Source organism: Drosophila busckii, chromosome X, assembly GCF_011750605.1.
Source record: "Drosophila busckii strain San Diego stock center, stock number 13000-0081.31 chromosome X, ASM1175060v1, whole genome shotgun sequence".
Classification (NCBI taxonomy): domain Eukaryota; kingdom Metazoa; phylum Arthropoda; class Insecta; order Diptera; family Drosophilidae; genus Drosophila; species Drosophila busckii.
This window is the reverse complement of record NC_046608.1, coordinates 6159819-6179788: the sequence shown is the minus strand read 5'-3', so window position 1 is coordinate 6179788 and position 19970 is coordinate 6159819. Positions and strand designations below refer to the sequence as shown.

Here is a 19970-nt window from a genome sequence, read left to right as displayed (position 1 = left end):
TAAAAAATTGTGCTTATCCTCTTCTTCTACCTTTCTTGTTTGTAGTGGGATATGTCCTCAAAAATTTGGATCGACTACGATAATTATACGCTTTGATAAATATATGGCCAGTAGTAGTTTCCAAACTACTTTCGTATCATTTGAGTATTGCTCTGACTACATCGCTCTAAATGTTTTTGAGGGAAAAAGAGAAAGCAAGAAAGAAAGAGAGAGAGAGAGCGATAGAGAGCACCGAAATGAGCAGGCAAGAATTATATAGCAACAGTCACCAGGTGCCAGGATAAATGATACAGCTATACGTTGTTTAATTTTCACTTCCGTAATGCTGGTATATACATACTTACATATATGTACATTTGTATATGTATATGTGCAGGCATAAATATATATGTATCAATGTGTATATAAAGATGCATGGGCCTCATATACTTTCTTATATCGCCATCAATTACATGAATAGCTTGTTACTTAACTGCTAAGCTAAAATAAGCAGGTAACATGCATTCGGCTTTGAGTTATACGTTTTCTTACAATATGTATGTATATGTAAAATAAAACTTCGTTACTTTAACTGTCTGTTAATCAGTGTTGAAAATTTTGTAAATGAAAAGGAATGGAAATTGGATAAAATATTTACAAGCTTCATTATTTTTAATTTTACATTACAAGCTTTTTTAAAAACGTCGTAAACAAAATTATATAATAAAAAGGCATGTAAGAAATCGATCAATATAAAGGTATTTAATTTTATTTTTATAATGATTTATTTAAGGAAGGTTTTATTATTTTTAATTATAATACTATCAAAAAATTTAAAATAATTTTGTAAGGAAATAATATTTGAATACAACGAAAATGTTCTTAAGTTCCATAATTTACGCTCGTATGCTTATGTGCCAATCGAAATTAATGTATCGTTATTTCTTGTATATGCAACCTGGCCACACCTAGAGTCAAGGCTGTGATAAATAGGCTGATTTTAACCGAAGTATATGTAAAAATTGGTTAATATCTGGTTTTACTTTTAATAAAAATGTTACATTGTCAGTAAACATCATCTGGAATGACGCGAGCAGAATAAAAATTTAAAAACATAATGGTGAATTTGCTTAAAAATGTACTCAAAAATACCAATACATTAAGCATATCGGTACTCCCGAAATACTATCGATATTTTGAAAATTGTGAGTACTCGATATGGATTTTCTTTTCTCTCGCTCGCGCTTACTAAACACTTTGTAATGCTGCACTGCTCGCACGAGCTTCAAACAATAAAATTAGTTCTAGTTGTGCTGCTCACACTTTATTATTCTGGAACGCTCTGACCAATCAGAATCTTCTTATTAGTGTACTGCTTGCACACTATATTGTGGATAATAAATGAAAATTCCGGCACATACGGTATTTATACTAAGCTTAGATTCAAAAATCTGACTCTCGATTTTATTGCTTGCAAACGTTTGCAAGCAATAAAAATAAATACAAAAATAGCTAAAATTCATTAAAGTCAAATATTTAATAAAGTAAAAAGCGTTAGAACTTTTTGAGATATATTTGTTTTCATTTTAGCTTAAGAGATTGTTATTGTTTATGTAGAATTAGTAAGAAAAATACAGATTTTGTTCGATAGTTGATCGATGTTTTTCCCCAGCCCTGCTCGATATATAATCGATATTTGAAATGCATACCTGAACGCTTGTAGGTGTTGGCTGCCAATTGTAGAGTGCAAATGAGAAGTTGTGGTGAGTTTGGCATGCAGTGAAAATCGTCGGATCTGCTGGCGATTAGTTGACAATTATCAATATCTATATTAATAAATAAATAGCTTTTATTATAAAGCCGATTGCAGTGTATACGGATCTTATGTATGATAATGTATATACTCCAGTGAAGATACAGACAAATTTGCGAAGCGACCGCTAGGTATGTGTGTGAGTGGATGTGGTTCTGTGTGTATGTGTACTAATAATGCGTTTAATATATGTATGCATACATATATAAATGTATATGTATGCATGTGTACATATTCTTTTTTTTATTTAAATCACATTGAAACAATTTAGCATGTTGAAAAAACATACAATGTGTTTATTGATAAACAATTTGCGTGCTAGTGTTAAAATGTAAAGTGAACAATCCGGTGCGGGTGCGGAAAAGTTAAAATAAGTGTAATCCTAAGTAATATTTTAGTATTTAAAATTGATTTTTCCCTTTTATTTCTCTCTCGCTCTTTGTCTATTTCATGGAACGTCACTTTGCGTTGGTGCAAACGGGATAACCGGCGCATTCACATTACTTGCCTGCTATATAATTCGAACCTGTTTTCGCGCACATACATCTACAATATGGTTGTACTGCTCGCTCCGATTAGTTTCACTGCTATTAACATCGGTGGTGCGAAAATTGCAATTTTGGTGTACCAAAAAAAGCAAATTGAGCCGAGCCATCTAGGAAAAGGCAACGGACCAAACGGGGAGCATACAAGATCAAAAGGGAAAAATTATTGTTTCAAACGCTGCAATTAAAACATCAAGCCTAAAGTTCAAATACTTAAAGGCCGCTGTGCAAATTCCAAGTGTGACTAGTAGTGCTTAAAAAAAGTCTAAATCTAAAGCTAATTGCTGCTTAAATGACGAACAATTGACAATTAAAAAAAGAGTCAAAAAAAAAGGAGAATTCACCGTATTCACCGTCATCCAACCAAAAATCTACGAAACGAATATATACAAATAAAAGAGGTCACCAAAAAAAAAAAAAAAAAAAAGCAAAAATTGTTATAAAAAAGTCACACAGCTTTATATTCTACGAGACCACAGAACCAAAGAAAACAAAGAGAACAGACCTCCCAGGCGCACAGAAGTTGTGTGTTTAGAAAATTTTGCACAAAAACCCCAAGTGAAAACTCATAAAACTTCCGTATTTGCTAAAGTCGGCTGGAAAAAACACATATATAAACATATATATATATATAAAATTTATACGGGCCGCTTATATGTTTAAATCGTCAACCTGCGGAATTTACTCGCGTTAACAAAGGCGGTAGCAATCAAAATATTTTAAAAGTGAGTTGAACTTTGTAAATATTTGTAATTGTTTTAATTTTGTGATAACACTGTTTTATTTATTTATATTATTAGCTTTGAAAGCACGAATTGCCACGTCGAAGCAGGAGCCGCTGCGACTCAGTGAGAGGACAGACAGACACGCGAAGAGCGAGCGAGAGTGAGTGAGAGAGCGCAAGCGAAACGAAGAAAATTATTAGAAGCAAAGCAAGAAAGGAAGGAGCCAGACTCTTTGGAAATATAAGATGAATGAGCTAGACAGTCTCAGACAAGAAGCGGAATCTCTTAAGAATGCCATTCGAGATGCACGAAAGGCGGCATGCGACACGTCCCTATTGCAGGCGGCATCAACACTGGAACCAATTGGCCGCATACAAATGCGCACACGCCGTACACTGCGCGGTCATTTGGCCAAAATCTATGCCATGCATTGGGGCAATGACTCCAGGAATTTAGTTTCGGCCTCACAGGATGGTAAACTGATCGTCTGGGATTCGCATACCACAAACAAAGTGCATGCCATACCGCTGCGCTCGTCCTGGGTGATGACATGCGCATACGCTCCATCGGGAAGCTATGTGGCCTGCGGTGGCCTCGATAATATGTGTTCAATCTATAACCTAAAAACGCGCGAGGGTAATGTGCGTGTGTCCCGCGAGCTGCCCGGCCATGGCGGCTATCTGTCATGTTGCCGTTTCCTGGACGACAATCAAATTGTGACCAGCTCAGGTGATATGTCGTGCGGTCTATGGGACATCGAAACCGGCTTACAGGTCACCTCATTTCTGGGACATACGGGAGATGTGATGGCTCTATCTCTTGCACCCCAATGTAAAACATTTGTATCCGGCGCCTGCGATGCATCCGCCAAATTGTGGGATATACGAGAAGGTGTATGCAAGCAAACGTTCCCTGGCCACGAGTCTGATATCAATGCTGTCACCTTCTTCCCCAATGGACAAGCGTTTGCGACAGGGTCCGATGATGCCACCTGCCGTCTCTTCGATATACGCGCCGATCAAGAGTTGGCCATGTATTCGCATGACAACATCATATGCGGCATCACCTCCGTTGCGTTCTCAAAAAGTGGACGCCTCTTACTAGCGGGCTATGATGATTTCAACTGCAATGTCTGGGACACAATGAAGGCAGAGCGCTCCGGCATCTTGGCTGGCCACGATAATCGCGTCTCATGTCTGGGCGTCACCGAGAACGGCATGGCAGTGGCAACAGGATCGTGGGACTCGTTCTTGCGCGTGTGGAACTAAGCTCGCTCTTGGTCCTTGGCACAAATATGCGTATTCATGGGCAGAAGAGCAGCAGAAGTAAAATATAATAGATGAAGAAGCAAAAATATAAGAAGGGTAGGGTCAACGTGATGGTGGTTGCACGTAGTCAGCGTTTAAGCAGCAGCAGCGGCAGCAACGTCGGCGGCAGCAGCAGCGACAATAACAACAGCAACAACACGACATCCCCCGTTTATGATGGGTTTAGAATTACACACATATGTCGCACCACACAAAACATCATCATCATTGTGCTTTGGTGTCAATGGTTCCTCGTTACTGTTGTTTGTCTATAAAACAGGGACGCATAGCATACATTTATTAAACAAATACAACAAAACAAAAAAAAAAAACAAAATACAACATAAATTAAAAAAACGTTTGGCGCCCCACAATGAATAACAGCAGCGATTATAAAGAAGAAACAAATATATATAAATATATATATATATGTATATATATATTTATATATATATATATATATGTATATGTATATGGAAAAAACGACGTTGACTGCAACGTAGACCACAGCAAAACAAGAACTTTATATACAAAAAAATTATTTATATTACTATATACTTATTATACTTATACAACCAACCAAAATCACAACCACAGAGACATACAACGGCATACATACAACTACACACACACACACACATACGCGAATAAAACCACACACACACGCAAGTATATTATTATATTATTAGTGTAAATGAAACAATTTATGCAGAACAAACAAACAAACCAACATACGTCTCGCATACGTCAGTTGTTTAGTCAGAAATTGCAGTAAGTCAGACAAGAGAGCGAGAGCGGCAGATAGAGAGAGCTTCATATACTACATACATACATACATACATACATATACATTTATACCTACATAGTAAAGTGCACCACACGTTATTACTATGATAGCACCAGCACAAAAACAAAACAAAACAAAACAAACAAAAACAAGAACAACAACAGCAGCAGCAGCAACAGCATAAATATATATTATATATGATGGTGATTAAACTGGTAAAGCGCATTGAATGCGGTTGATGCGTCAGTCAGTCTTAATCGTCAGATTTCAAAATCCTTACATGCATGTATGTGTGCATGTGTGTGTGTGTGTGTGTGTGACTTCATCTGCATACACGCATACATACATCATACAAACAAACGCACACATAAACACGCACACACAAACAAACAAACACACACACACATAAACACGATTACAAGTTGGTCTTAATGAAGCAAAGTCAAATAAAATTGAGGCATTTACAAAAATAAATAAAAACAAAATGAAAAAAAAAACAAAATAAAAAAAAACAAATTTAGAAAATAAACAGCAACTAAATATTGCGTAAATTACAAAAAAAAAAAAAACTTAATGTAATCCAGAAGAATAGAAAAACAAAAAAACCAACAAGTAAATCGAAAAACACAAACGGTAAACTTTATAAAACATTTTTCTTATTACGTTTAAGTCCTTAATTTATATACAAGCAAAAAATAAGAATGATTTAAATAACATACTTATTAGTGAAAATAAAACTATTTACATATTAATTGAATGCCATATAAGCTACAATAATAAATGGAAAAAAACAAAAAATTAACTAAACCTAAAAAAATTTATAAATGTTTAACGAAATCTTAACATATAGACTAACAGAAGTAACGATCGCGAAAGTTCAACAACACTCACAGCATGGATATATAAACAAGTATATATGATGACATCTCTCGTGTATGAAAATATATATTTTGTATTTATTGTCGCTGGCACATAAAAACAATTTATCAATCGTTACAGGATAAGTGTATTCGAAAGATCTGCAACTAGGCTCCATACCATACAAGTGGAATGGTTTGCAATTTATAATTATATAGTTTTTGTTATAGGCTTTTCTTTGTCTTTGTTATCTCTTTGTCTTTTTGTTTCTTTTGTTGTTGGCTATAAGACAGGACTATCTAAATTAATTACAACAAGCTCTTAAACATAAATAATATACTATCATCTATAACTACTTGTGCATTATTTTGCAAAACAAACGCGCAAAAAACCAAAACAACTGAAAAACTAGTACTTCTTGCTAATCGTATATATATGTATATAAATATATATATATATTTATATATATATCTATATGTATATCGTACATCTATCTGTATGTATGTAAGCCGCATTTCCTTCCGTAACTTATTTTATATACTACTTGTATTATTTAACAACAAGAACAAAAACAACATAAGAAAGCTGGTGCACACCAAAACATAAACTTTGGCTTTTCCTAAGCGTGTTGGTGTGAGCATATATATTAGTATTGTTTTTAATATTTAAAAGTACACAATATATAGTTACGCATAGCTAAACCTCATACTATGGCAAAAAAAATAAAGAAAACCAAAAAAAAATTTATAATGATCATAGTCCTGCCTTGACCTAAGCTATAAACATAACATTTCAACAAATATGAACACAATTTAATTTGTTTTCGAATATAAAACGTGCGCTGTGCTAAAGTTTCTGACCCAATTTTTTTTTTTTTTTTTGTTATCATTTTGTTGTTAATTTCTGTATGGAAAGCAAGCCTAAAATTAAAGAAAATAAAAAAATCATTGTGCAGTGTGTATGCTATTTATCATATATTTCAAATTATGTAAAAATCAAGTTGATCAACAAGAGCGTGCAAATTAATAATAATGTTAAACGACATGTAACGCTATTCGCAATTTAATTTTTATTTTTTGTTGTTGTGGGGTCGCGCAGCAAACAATTTAATAAATTGTGTTTCTTTATCCGGAATCCTTTCATATGCATACACATACATACATATACGATGCGTATATTTATATACAAATAAAAAACAAAAAAAAAAATGAAAGAAAGAAAAGAAAACACACACATGTAAATGTAAAGCTCTAAACGTACATATACATGAAATATACTTATACAAATACATACTTATTAAGTTTTTATATACATACATATATGCCACAAACAAAAAAATTCACGAATGCATGCATAACATACATACATACGTACGTACATACTTACGTACAACATTGATTATGATTTCTTATGTACAATTTATACCTAAATCAAAAGTAATAAATAAAATTAATGTCTGTAATTAGCTGAATTCATCAACAAAAAAAAAAAAACAAAACAAACAACTCAATAACCAGATGCTTATGGTATTATCAATAAAAAAAAAAACAAAAACAAATAGATAACGAAATTAAAAATACATGTTCATGTTAAAACAACATTAAAAAACAAAAAAAAAAAAGAAATACAAATTTTTTTGCTTACATACGTTTGTACACATGTATGTACCACTTATGTCAAATGCTTGAACTTGGCATTTACCAAAACAAGTGTAAGAATTTGATTTTCGTTAAGTAAAAGTGGAACCCATTTCTTAGCTGCTCGGGAGCTAGTTAATTAAGTTAGTATGTTGTCATTGATGATGATGGGCAGAATTGGGGACTTAAGATGTATGTGAAGTATGTAGGTATTTATAGCAATAAATTAACATCCCAAATACACTTACTCGTATGTATATGTAACAACAAACTAATTTTTACATTTTGTGAAATTGCTTAAAGGCTGGCGCCCTCTTTCATACTGTTCCATATGTAAGTACTGACATACAAATACAAATATACATATACATACATGTATGTATGTATGTTCATGCGTACTACTGTTGCTGTTCTAGAGGTTTCTTTGGTTTCGTAATGGGAACAAGTGACTAACAAGGCTACTATAAATTATAGTTGAAGGCGAGCCCATTGCTCCTAACATAAGTTTGTATGTACATATGTAATGATTGCAATGCACTTTCGTATGGGTCAACGTATGTATGTATGTATGTTTGTATGTACAGAGTACACGTAAAGTTTTATAAATGCTGATACAAGTTGTGCATTAAAAATTATGTATGAATAATCAACAGCCATGCACGCATACATACGTACATGTATAAGTAAACTCGAGTATAACAAATTTTGTTTAAATCTCAAATCAACTTTAATAAATTCATACAAACTATGCTACAATTTTGGCACTTTTTTTTTTGCAACTTGTATGCCAACCGGTTTAAGCAAATAAATGAAAAATTTATTGTACGGGTAAATTAAAAAAAAAATATATCACCGGTTGTCTTAAAGTTAATTGTAACTGAACTGGGCTAACGGCTAACCTTTGCTATGAATTTTGCGGTCGAATCAACTGAATTGGTAATTTGATTTACAAATCACAAATTCAAAAGCGGGGCGGATACTTAATATTCGTATACGTATTATTAAGTGTTAGATCTATAAAGAGTTGGGCGTAAGTAATGGCTACTAATGTGCAAATTTGAAGACTTCCATGCAGATGATATGATAAAGTAAACATTTATTGGCTTGGCTAAGAAAAATAAACAAACTAAAATGATGTTGCTAGCTCTAGCAGTCGTAACGGACAGCGTTAAAACATATCGATGTATGATCGGCTTACATATTAGTAAGAGTTTGTGTAATTAATCTGAAATCGATGATTTTTATTTTGAATATCAGTATATTTATCGAGCAGCATACTTTTCTCAAAGCTTATGTTAGTTTACAGAAGTTATCGATCTTGTCGATTCATTTGCTAAGGTTGGCACGAGATTAACTACTTATATGTAAATATCGATACTTGGATTTATATGCAACACTGCACTAAAACGAACAAGATCAAATTTCAAGTTTCTTCTGTGAATGAGTTTTTATTTGGATTACATTGAAACTTATTCACTTAAAAATTCAATTGCATGTAGGTATGTATAAAAACGTATATTATAAAAGGTCATAAAATTATAAAAACCAAATGCAATGCATGGTAAAGCTGTCTAGCTGACTGTAAAGAATGCATTGTTAATCATGTACTCCGTTTGCCACATTAACTGTTTTGATGACATACATACAAATGTTGGTATGCATACATACATTTGCATATACATAAGTATGTCTGTAACTACGTGTAAATGTAGTTTAACAAATAAACTCAAAGTTTCAAATTGTGAATAGTTTAATCTTATTAATTGTATGTTTTCTGATTAGAATTTACATATGTGTGTATGTTATCAGTGAAAGACTGGCCAAAGTGAATCATCTTGCATAAATTAAACAAAGAACAAAATAAACAATTATCACTTTTATGAAGCAATTAATATTGTTAGCTGACTTTTCAAGAGAGAAGGCGTGAGGGGTACATGAAAACTGTCAAATACATATAATGAAAAGTTTATTGAAAGGCCAGTAGCTGGTGATCGGTAGGTAGAAATATATCAATGTAGCTGTTCGTACAAAATTTCTTAAGTAATAGTTTTTGTGGCAACAAATTATCTTATGCAGTTATCACTCTTGTAACTTAAAACCAACATTACATAAAAAACTGTTATATACAATAACAAATAATTTAACGAGCAAATTTAAACTGCGGTGCTAATTGTCTTCTGATTGTGTTCATCAGATTATCGCTAATTGAACTGATTGTGTTTTATTCTGTTAATGGTAAATATAGCGTCTTATCAGAATCAGCTGTTAGAAATGTTATCGTTGTGGCACGCAAGAATTATCGAGCAAAAGGACAAGCATTAGTCACAGAAACTATCATTTGAATTATTTATAAGCTGAGCGTGTTTTTAACAAAAAATATAAATATTTATATTGTTTAACAACAAAATTAAGTCGCACTGCACTTAAATTTAATGCACATCTTTGTGATCTTGAATGTAGTAAGTATTCTTTTATATCCTAAGCTCTGCAACGCAGCAGGTTGTTTGGACAGGTGTTTCAGTTCCTCATTGGTCTCTATAGAGGAACTGCAAATGTTTTGGCTGTGAATTAGTGCCCATTAACATTGCTCTCTAATCGACGAAAGGAATTGGCATAGAAATAGCCTAATAAAATGACAATCCGAATCAGATGTATAAAAGAACACAATTAGGTCGAACGATGAATAACTTGTGTTTTTTTTATATTTTTAACGATCACCGAAACTTATGAATGCATTAATTATTTTGTTTGCTTTTAGTTGGCGTTTTTTAAATATTTATCAACATGACAGAGCTTCGTGGCACTAAAGCATTGGAGATGTGGTGTCGACGTGTGACAAAAGGTTATAACAATGTTAACATTGAAAATATGACAACATCCTGGCGTGATGGACTTGGATTTTGTGCAATTATTCATCATTTCCGTCCAGATTTAATGTAAGTTCGATGCTTCGTGTGCCTAATGTACACTGATAAAGCTATTTATAATTATTTTCAGTGATTTTGATAAATTACAAAGCTCGGACATTTATCATAATAATGACTTGGCCTTTACAACAGCTGAAAAATATCTCAGTATACCAGCCTTACTTGATGCTGCCGACATGGCTGCCTATACAGTACCTGATAGACTATCAATACTTACCTATTTATCACAGCTTTATCAAGCATTTAGTCATGCTCGAGGTAAGCTAATGGAATGTTATTGTTGATTAGAGCTTGCAACAATTTTAATTTCAGTGCCAGATGTTGACAAAACAAAATTGAAGCGAGATTTCCACGAAAGCAACGAACAAAGCCATACTTCGGACATAAAAGTAAGTAACTCCTTGAGCCTAATAATAAATCTTTCTATTCATTGTGCAATTGCTTTTAGATAAAGCCCGAGATCAATCAATTGAAACGCAATTGCTGTCACGAATGCATGCTGCCGGTTTATTTAACGGAACGCATATTTGTTGATAAACAAGTCTATCATCGCAATTGCCTAAAGTGCAAGCACTGCTCAGCACAATTGACAATCGACAATATAATTAGAAGCGATGATCAAAATATGTATTGCTCCAAAAAATGTTCTCAGGCGACAATGGGTGGACTAAGTTTTAATTATTCAGATGATGAGGCTGCATTAAAAGATGTAATGCACACAAAATCCATTGACGAACCAAATGATCAAAATGCCATTACATATACAGATATGCCAGAAATACAGTCACATACTACTATTAAGGAGTCGCCTACAGAAGAAACTGTTGTTCATACAAAAGAATCACGTCATATAGCACATTTAAATGTACAGCTTGTACGGCAAGCGTCGCCAGTAATATTCGAGCACAAAAAATACTCAGAGATTGATGGAAACTATGAAGGCAAGGAAGAGCTAACTGAAACAGAAGCACCACATAACACAGCAGTCGATTTACCCACTGAGGAAACAACAGCTGAAATTGAGGATGCTGTGCAGTTAGAAGCGGAAATTCCACAACAATCTCCAACACTTGAAAGCTCTAGCCATATTAATATAACTTTACATCAAGTAACTGATGATGATCTCATCGAAGCAACTAAAGAACAGCAGGATGATGAATTGAAGCCTGTATTTGACACTAGCATAAAAACAGAGGATAATCTCACACTTGTGCCTGAAACTACACCCCATGAAATGAAAGCAGAAGACCAGATTGATATTAAAGTTGAAGATACACCAAGCAAAATTAAAGCAAAGGATAATCTAAATCCGTTTGATAGTTCAGATGATGAAGTGGAGCTGGAAAAGCCAGACAATGATAAATCGTAAGTGTAGATTGTTTTAGGCTTGTGAAGCAAATTAACTTTTTAATTCTCATAGGGTCTCCAAATCATCCGAGACAATCGACGTACGGCATAAGCGCGAGCAAGAGGTCAGTAAAAATCCATTTGAAATGGATGATGATGATGAACAGTCCCCACATAAGAAACATGTTTACAAACGCAATAAAAAGCCAGCTCCAGCACCGCCTAAATCTGCGCAAAAGGAGACACAATTAGAAAATGATACAACAAGCTCAAAGAGTGCTTCCTTGGAGAGGGAGAGTGCTAGAAGCGCTATTGAACAAATACCAACATTACCTGCCGTTGAACGGCCACCACGCGGTCAGAAGCTAGTGCCACTGGACAAGAAACTTCTATCCGATATGAATCTTGAACATTCAACTACTAACATTCCATTACATCATTCCTACATAAACGAACGTCAAACATACAAATCGAGCAATGAGAAGCTGTCACAACCTAAGTGGGCGCATCGTAAAGGACCTGCCCCGCCCATACCAATTTCAACGCGCAGTAAACTGGACTCTATTAATCTGCAAGGCATTGGCCATGAGCTAAATATTATCGAAGTGCAACAGCAGGGATTGGAGAAGCAAGGTGTTATTTTGGAGAAAATGATACGCGAGCGTTGTGAGGCAAACTCCGAGAGCATGCACTTAAATCCAACAAAATTAAAAGTGTCCTCTGCGAAGAATACAAAAGAGGTGGAGGACTTGATATTACAACTCTTTGAGTTGGTTAATGAGAAAAACGAACTGTTTCGGCGACAGGCGGAGCTAGTGCATTTGTAAGTTACTCCCCATTGTAAAAATGTGCATATTTTTATACTATGTATATTGTATTTGTAGGCGTAAGTTACACCGTTTAGAGCAGGAGCAAACCAACATTGAGCAGCAGCTACGCACACTTATAAGCCAGCCTGATCATAACAAGACCGATTCGGATAAAGCACAAGAAGAGAGTCTTATCTCACGACTTATAACTCTTGTAGACTTGCGCAATAATGTAATAGATTGCTTGGAAATCGATCGCATACGTGAAGCTAAAGAAGATATGGTAAACTTACAATTCAAAGTTAAGTATTTAATTGATTGCATGTACTTAATATTATATTTGCAGAGTATTAAACAAACCCTGGCCGAATATAATGCGGAGCGTGTTCCACCACCGCAGGCATCGAAATTTAAGCTGTCAAAAAAAGTAAAACTGCTGAAAAGAGACAAAAACAAATCTTGAGTGTGTGTGCGCCATGGTAAATATAATTCACCATACAATGTAGTTAATTACCTTATATCAAAAACATTGTCATACTTTGTGCTAGGCAACAATTCTGTCGCGCTTTTGTATGCACTCAACAATGAGATAGGTAAGACAATTTTTTATGGCGTAGCGTTTTTAGATTCTTATTTGCATCTAAATATAATATTTAACTTGACAATAGCGTATGCATGTCTGAAAGTAAAATAGAGCAATTATAATGTTGGCTCCGTAGATATGAAATTTTTTGAAAGCAAGCGAGCACTTGGAGTGCTTATTTTTTATTTGGTAGTCTCGTGTCTATTTCCTGTTTATCTCTGACAATTTTCTGTGATTTCTGTTCTTATGTTGGGTACTTAATTTCTATTTCATTTATTTTTTGTAATACATATTTTATTTGTTGTTGATATGCTATGGCCATAAAGAATTGTTTAGCCATATTTACTTTCTCTGAAATGCGAATACAAAGTGTAAAGATTGTTGCATTGTTATATCAACGTAATGCTGTATATAAACTTTATAATAGAGTAATGTTGACAGCTCACAAAGTGTATTTAAAATAAAGCCATAAGCCGAGCTTGTCGCTGTTCATTCCACTTTCATCGAATGTAATTTTAGTTTGCTTGCAAGAAAAAATTTTTATATATTTTTGTTTATTGATAAGTACCCCGCCCTACTCTTTAAAATAATAAACACAAATACGTTATTTGCAAATATAAAACTGTTTTTATAAATCTCATTTATGATTATATTTGCTTGTTAATCTTTACAAATATCCTGAGAAAGTTAATCCATTTCACATTTTTGTAACTGGCTTCAAGCCCAAAATATTAAAGCAGCTGCGCAAAACTGTGGCTGTTGCCTCGCACAGTAAAATACGGCTGTGATTAATTTTAACAATTTCGCCAGCCTTGTTCTTCTCAATACAATAGCAACTGTCATAGAATTCTGTAAATACAATGCAGATTTCATAGCAGAACTCACAAAGGAAATGCAGATAGAGTCCATTGGCACACTTCACGAGCACATCGTGCACCTTAAGCAGTGTTTTGGCTAGCTTCCATTCCTTTTCATGGTCCAATGCAAGAGCGTGTGTATTCAGGACATCACTCAAGTTACTAAAATCTGTACCAGAGTTGCGAGCTATAGAGGCAATACGTGTGTAGGTGTACAACAAATATACGGCAGTATTTCCACGATCGTCCAGCATCTTTTCAAAGGAGAACACGTAGTCACTTATGCGATTATGACACAGATCTGTGTATTTAATGCAACCATATGCTACGGCTTCTTGTGCGTTGAGCAGCTCTTCGGGTGTTAGCACTTGGTCACGGCCTCTGGCCTGTAGTTTTTGCAGCGATTGCTTCATGCCCTCGTCGAGCAAGTCGGACAGCTTGACGGTGTCGCCCGAACGTGTCTTAAATTTCTTGCCATCCTCGCCCAGCACCACACCAAACTGCACGTGATCGACACGATGCAGTGACGGGTCGACAATACCACAACGTTCGGCTGCCTTAAAAATGGAATTGAAGTGCGTACTTTGACCAGAGTCCACAACATAAATCAACCAATTAGCCTGCTCCTCTTCAATACGATGTCTTATGGCCGCCATATCTGAAGTGTCATAGGTAAAGCCACCATCAGACTTGATGATTGTTAACGGTATGCCGGTTTTCTCACTATCCTGCCACATAATCTCTCGGCCTTCATCCAATTCCAACAGCTGTTTGCTACGCAACAAATCGACCACAGACAACATGCGCGATTGGTAAAAGGATTCGCCGCGTTCCTTGAGTGTGACATTTAAACGATCATAAATCTTTTGAAACTCCTGCCTCGAAACATCACAAATAAGTGTCCAAGCCTTGATTGAATTGGGATCACCGCTTTGCAGCGTAACAACGCGATTGTAAGCACGCTTCTTAAAGGCTTCATCCTCGTCAAAGCTAAAGCAAATATCAAATACAATAAATATGTTAAGCCTAAGTGAATTGTGCTCACCGTTTTTTAGATTCCTTGTAAAATGCCTGCAGATCGCCAATAGGCGGGCTCTCATTCAAAAAGTTGGGAAAGCGATCTTCTAAGTGTGCAATAAGCATACCAAATTGCGTGCCCCAATCTCCCAGATGATTTATGCGTATAACATCATGCTGCAAGAACTCAAGCAGGCGGCAAATGGACTCACCAATAATGGTAGAACGCAAATGTCCAACATGCATTTGCTTTGCGATGTTTGGCGACGAAAAGTCAACGAGGACACGTCTTTTAGGCACAGCTGGTGGCTTCAGACCATTGCGCAGCAGGTTTGTTAAAGCGTCCACTGCATAATTCCTAAAAATTCATATTGAATTAAAATAATTCGCGAAAAAAGAAAGCACTTGAATTACTTATTCAGAAATATGTTGACAAAACCTGCACCAGCTACTTCAATTTTTTCAATTATTGGCGAGGCTGGGCAGCACTTGAGTATCTCTATTGCAATTTCTCGTGGTGGCTTACTAATGCCCTTCTCTTTCATCTGCTTGGCCAGACCCATGGCATTGTTGCATTGATAATCTCCAAATTTTGCTGATACATTATTCACAGGTGCAACCAGCACGGGCACATCACTGTATGCAGGATATGCAGTGGCTATGGCTTGTGCAAAGATCTTTTCCAAGTGCTCAGTAATAGACAGAGTATCTTCAGAGTGAGAATCTCCCGTCATTTTTAACTCGTCCGTTATTGACTGTAAGTAATTAAAATAGTAAGTACGTAAAAATACTACTGTATTTGTAGGCTTGCTATACTGATGCAATTTTAATTCTAAGTGCAAATTTGCAGATTTCATCATTCCGATTAGATATCATTGTGAAATGTCTGCGATATATTCTCTTCCTTATCTATATAAACAAACCTGATTAATGACGCTAAGGCGAAGCTTAAGCTTGTTATTTTCCATACGTAGCTTCTGAAGATCATCGGGGCTGTCATCAATGCTTGGCTGCTCTGCAGATGCAAATTTACATTGGAGCTTAGTCGTTGAAACTTCCTGTTAATTGTTCACATTGATAAGCACATGTTTTGTAAGCAACTAATTTAAATCAGCTAATATACATACCAACTCAGAGAGTTTGCTTAACTCAGTATCCATACCGGTGTGCGTTTTAATATACTCAAAAATTCACCGAATTATATTCGTGCCACATGTCAACAGGGCTGTCAATTTAAGAAAAAGTAAACACTACAAGTTCTATCGATAGTAGGTGTTATAACGATAAGGTGCTGGTTTCTGTAAGCTGCCGACGCGAACAGTAAGCATTACGATAGTTCGTGTTTTGTTTCAGCTTGGCTGAACATTTTATATTTAACGACTTAACATAGGGCATATTGATATTCACTGAAAGTTCTATCGATATTTTGCCAATCGCTACCGATATTGTTCATTCGCAATGAAACAGACTCAATTGCTCAGCTCAATGAGCCGGTGAAATGAACTTGTTCTACACGAAACGACACGAAACAACCCTACTACTTTCCAAATAATTTATAAAGAATTCACTTGAGTCATAAGTTTAAGACAATCGGTTTTTTTTTTTTAAAGAATTGTAAGTGTCTTCCAAAACATATGCATTGTGCTGTGTAATAACATTAATGCAAACAAGTAATCTGAAAGTCGGTTTTGCAGCACTAACAACACCATATGCATGTCTTACTGCGTGCAAACATTTATATTTGCATATTTATGTATGCGTACGAATATTTTTATTAAAGAATGTATGCTATTTACATTCCGATATGTGCAATAAAACCTTCCGTGTGGATAACGCTCGTACATTATCATTTCTTTTTGGACAATCAATATCGGTGTTCATGAAATAAGTATACATATTTTTTTTTTGTATACATTAGATCATATGTACATATGGTGTATACACGCACATAGACACTGCAAGTAACATACATACATATGTATCTAGATACTTAGGCCTATGTTTTAAATGTGCTAAAATTGTTGCTTAATTAATACAAATGCAAATTTGATGCGAGTTCAAGTATAAAACATTAATATTATTCATATATTTGTAGACGCTGTTAATAGTACTTCAGCTGTCGTTAGGTCAAGCAATGTTGAAGCATTTATACGCCATAATCGTTGGTTAAATAAATGGCCCCATATTGTTTATAATTAATCAATATAAAACGCATTTGCCATGGACACATCAAACGCAACCGGCAGAAGACGAAACAATGTGCGTGTCAACGCAGAGGATAATGCTCTCGATCAAATTACAAAAGAGGTAAGCGGCATAAGTGATATCATTAAATAAATTTAATTAATTTTAGACGAGTAAGCAACATATGTACATGCATACAATTTAGAATGCTTAAAATAGACTAAAAAGAAAGCATTTAGCCTGAGCAAATAGGCATTGTAATGTGCCGATGAACAGACACATACATACATGTACATGTACATTGAAGTACATACAAATACTATATTAAATATTACAATTACTTATACTATGTTTGTATTATTTAGGCCGAGGCACGCCTCGCCGCTCGTCGTCAAGCGCGAGCCGAGGCTCGAGAGATACGTATGCGGGAGCTTGAACGTCAACAGAAGGAGCTAGAACAGAATGCTGACCGTGCCTTTGACATGCAAAATATAACGACAAATGTTATTAGCGACACTCATTCATCACATCCATCGCGTCTCGTTTATGGTGGACTCTTAAATTTGTCACGTACTGCAGCATCGCGACGCAGTAGTGAGGATTCACTCGAAGACGAGGGTCGCAGTTTGCGTGATATTAAACATGAGCTTAAAGTGAGTATATCTATATATGTTAGCATGGTAGTGTGTACAGTAAATCGCATTTGTTATCAGAGTTCTTTCGATTTCTATTTCTGTTGTTGCGCTATCTGACAAATGGCATTACCAAAGAACTTCGGCTATGGGGCTGACTAATTTTGTTTTAAAGTACATCTACTAACTCTTATTCTTTGTTCATTTTCAGGACGTTGAAGAACGCTTCCGTAAAGCAATGATTACGAATGCCCAGTTGGATAATGATCGCTCATGCCAAACATATGAAGTCAAACTACTTAAGGATAAGAGCGAAAATATGCTAGAATCGTTTGCACAGCTACAGCGAGAGCTGAAAAACAAAACGAAGGATTGCAATGCCCTCAAACGTAATTTAGATCGAACAACACTTGAACTGAAGCTTGTGCAGGGTCAGCTCAATGAGCGAGATACGCTTATAGAGGAACATGGGCTTGTTATAGTTGCCATTGAAAATAGTGATGGTAGTGATGCCAAACGTGCTTTAGTTAGTGTGGAAAATGCCAATATACTAGCATCGGTGCAAGGATCTCTGGGTAAGTAGCCGAGCAGCATATGCAAGTGGTATGCAATAAGTAAACGGTTTGCTTTTCAGATGTAAGGCTTCATCAGTTTTCCGAGGAAAAGCAGCGACTTGCAGTGGAAGTGCAGAAATTGCATGAGCAGCTGGATGCTTATAAGGCGGAAGGCAGAGGAGGACGTGGCAGCTTAATAAACGGTACTCTAGACAACGACGATGATTATGAGGTTCAAAGTGAGTTCTCTTAACAATATAAGGCCAATATGTGTACACAGCTAATATAACTTTATGTTCTGCAGGAGAAGCAAACAAGATCATATCAGATTATAAATATAAATTACAAAAGGCTGAACAGGAAATCGCTAGTCTTCAAGCAAGCTTAGCACGTTCAGAAACGCAAGTTATACGTTACAAGAGCACAGCCGAAGCGGCGGAGAAGGCAGAGGCTGAACTCAAAGTGGAAAGGCGTAAATTACAACGAGAAGTATGTCACATTATTTCCAATATAAACAATTGATTTTAAATTAGAAATTCTTTGATATGCGCAGCACCGTGAAGTTTTGGAGCGTCTGGAGGAAACTGAAACAGCCAACAATCATTTGTTAAAGCGTTTGGATAAGCTTAAAACGGCTAAGAGCGCGATTTTGAAAGACTTATGACCGCTAAGGGAAAGTATTCAATGAGCAACGCAAATGCACGAACATTGGACAGCGCCGACTCAATTGCCGCCAGTGATTGTTGTAAGCAATCCAGCATGAGCATTTAAAAAGTGGATATTAATTAATGAGAAACAACAAAAAACAAATATGCATCAACTTTTACTAAAACCAATATCTACTTTTTAATTGGATACAATTGGATGCTCCTAACATGTTCAGTATATTGTAAATCGATATAAAATAAATGCATTCATATGTACGCCCTCATACATAACTGTTTGACAAATAAAAGACAAGTGTTTAGCTCAGTTTGGAGTTGAAAGTCCAACAATAAAGCGATTATGTCAATGATTTGTTATATTTATTTAATTCATATTAACTATATTTATTTACATTGAGTTAACGTTTAATTTTAATTGTGCAATCTGAACTTTTGCTTATATAACTAAGGTGAGCATGGCTCTTAATAGAGGACCATTGCTCTCAATTAAAGGAACATACAGAGTTTGCTTATGCAGATTTGCCTCTCTAGGCTTCTCTCAAATCTTGTTCAAAATTCTCTCACGATAAACTCGGAACTGGAAACTCTGACGTTTCTCAAAACTTGGTTCCGGTTTGTTTACTTCTAACACTTATTTGAAATGTGGTTGCCACAACACAAGAATAAATCGAAAAGTAACTCTGTAGCATTGGTTCAATTGTCAATTGTCATTGTGAAAACACACGCCATATATTTATTATATAT

General features: G+C 35.3%; 4 protein-coding genes across 5 annotated transcripts; 3 read left to right on the top strand and 1 right to left on the bottom strand.

Annotated features, from left to right (window-relative positions):
* Positions 1 to 1713: 1713 nt before the first annotated feature.
* Positions 1714 to 4701, top strand: LOC108606369 (guanine nucleotide-binding protein subunit beta-1). 2 transcript variants are annotated; one of them, XM_017996418.2, is made up of 3 exons: positions 1714 to 1742; positions 2372 to 3062; positions 3138 to 4701. In XM_017996418.2, exon 3 carries the CDS (start codon positions 3308 to 3310, stop codon positions 4328 to 4330), a length of 1023 nt encoding a protein of 340 aa, XP_017851907.1. In that variant the 5' UTR covers positions 1714 to 1742; positions 2372 to 3062; positions 3138 to 3307; the 3' UTR covers positions 4331 to 4701. The 2 variants fall into 2 exon arrangements, with proteins under 2 accessions (XP_017851907.1, XP_017851906.1); XM_017996417.2 differs by lacking the exon at positions 1714 to 1742 and adding an exon at positions 1758 to 1923.
* Positions 4702 to 9135: 4434 nt separating this feature from the next.
* Positions 9136 to 13900, top strand: LOC108606365 (MICAL-like protein 1). The gene is made up of 8 exons (XM_017996414.2): positions 9136 to 9150; positions 10410 to 10587; positions 10649 to 10836; positions 10891 to 10967; positions 11027 to 11943; positions 11999 to 12748; positions 12810 to 13017; positions 13081 to 13900. The coding sequence occupies exons 2-8, from the start codon at positions 10436 to 10438 to the stop codon at positions 13195 to 13197; spliced, it is 2409 nt and encodes an 802-aa protein (XP_017851903.1). The 5' UTR covers positions 9136 to 9150; positions 10410 to 10435; the 3' UTR covers positions 13198 to 13900.
* Positions 13901 to 13929: 29 nt separating this feature from the next.
* LOC108606367 (probable arginine--tRNA ligase, cytoplasmic) lies at positions 13930 to 16426 on the bottom strand. The gene is made up of 5 exons (XM_017996415.2): positions 16319 to 16426; positions 16115 to 16249; positions 15606 to 15946; positions 15220 to 15549; positions 13930 to 15164 (listed from the first exon to the last, which is right to left on the bottom strand). The coding sequence occupies exons 1-5, from the start codon at positions 16349 to 16351 to the stop codon at positions 14015 to 14017; spliced, it is 1989 nt and encodes a 662-aa protein (XP_017851904.1). The 5' UTR covers positions 16352 to 16426; the 3' UTR covers positions 13930 to 14014.
* Positions 16427 to 16721: 295 nt separating this feature from the next.
* LOC108606368 (leucine-rich repeat flightless-interacting protein 2) lies at positions 16722 to 19563 on the top strand. Its single transcript, XM_017996416.1, has 7 exons — positions 16722 to 16805; positions 17287 to 17498; positions 17741 to 18028; positions 18219 to 18582; positions 18642 to 18800; positions 18866 to 19050; positions 19115 to 19563. Exons 2-7 carry the CDS (start codon positions 17412 to 17414, stop codon positions 19223 to 19225), a joined length of 1194 nt encoding a protein of 397 aa, XP_017851905.1. The 5' UTR covers positions 16722 to 16805; positions 17287 to 17411; the 3' UTR covers positions 19226 to 19563.
* Positions 19564 to 19970: the final 407 nt, after the last annotated feature.

Excerpts from the sequence above, each read along its gene's own strand:
- LOC108606369 (XM_017996418.2), top strand. The coding sequence starts at position 3,308 with ATGAATGAGCTAGACAGTCTCAGACAAGAAGCGGAATCTCTTAAGAAT.
- LOC108606365 (XM_017996414.2), top strand. The coding sequence starts at position 10,436 with ATGACAGAGCTTCGTGGCACTAAAGCATTGGAGATGTGGTGTCGACGT. Across the intron at positions 10,588-10,648 it reads CATTTCCGTCCAGATTTAAT|TGATTTTGATAAATTACAAA; the intron begins GTAAGTTCGATG and ends AATTATTTTCAG. Across the intron at positions 12,749-12,809 it reads CAGGCGGAGCTAGTGCATTT|GCGTAAGTTACACCGTTTAG; the intron begins GTAAGTTACTCC and ends TTGTATTTGTAG.
- LOC108606367 (XM_017996415.2), bottom strand. The coding sequence starts at position 16,351 with ATGGATACTGAGTTAAGCAAACTCTCTGAGTTG. Across the intron at positions 15,947-16,114 it reads GCCTTAGCGTCATTAATCAG|TCAATAACGGACGAGTTAAA; the intron begins GTTTGTTTATAT and ends AATTACTTACAG. Across the intron at positions 15,550-15,605 it reads GTCAACATATTTCTGAATAA|GAATTATGCAGTGGACGCTT; the intron begins GTAATTCAAGTG and ends ATGAATTTTTAG.
- LOC108606368 (XM_017996416.1), top strand. The coding sequence starts at position 17,412 with ATGGACACATCAAACGCAACCGGCAGAAGACGAAACAATGTGCGTGTC. Across the intron at positions 17,499-17,740 it reads TCGATCAAATTACAAAAGAG|GCCGAGGCACGCCTCGCCGC; the intron begins GTAAGCGGCATA and ends TGTATTATTTAG. Across the intron at positions 19,051-19,114 it reads GGCGTAAATTACAACGAGAA|CACCGTGAAGTTTTGGAGCG; the intron begins GTATGTCACATT and ends TGATATGCGCAG.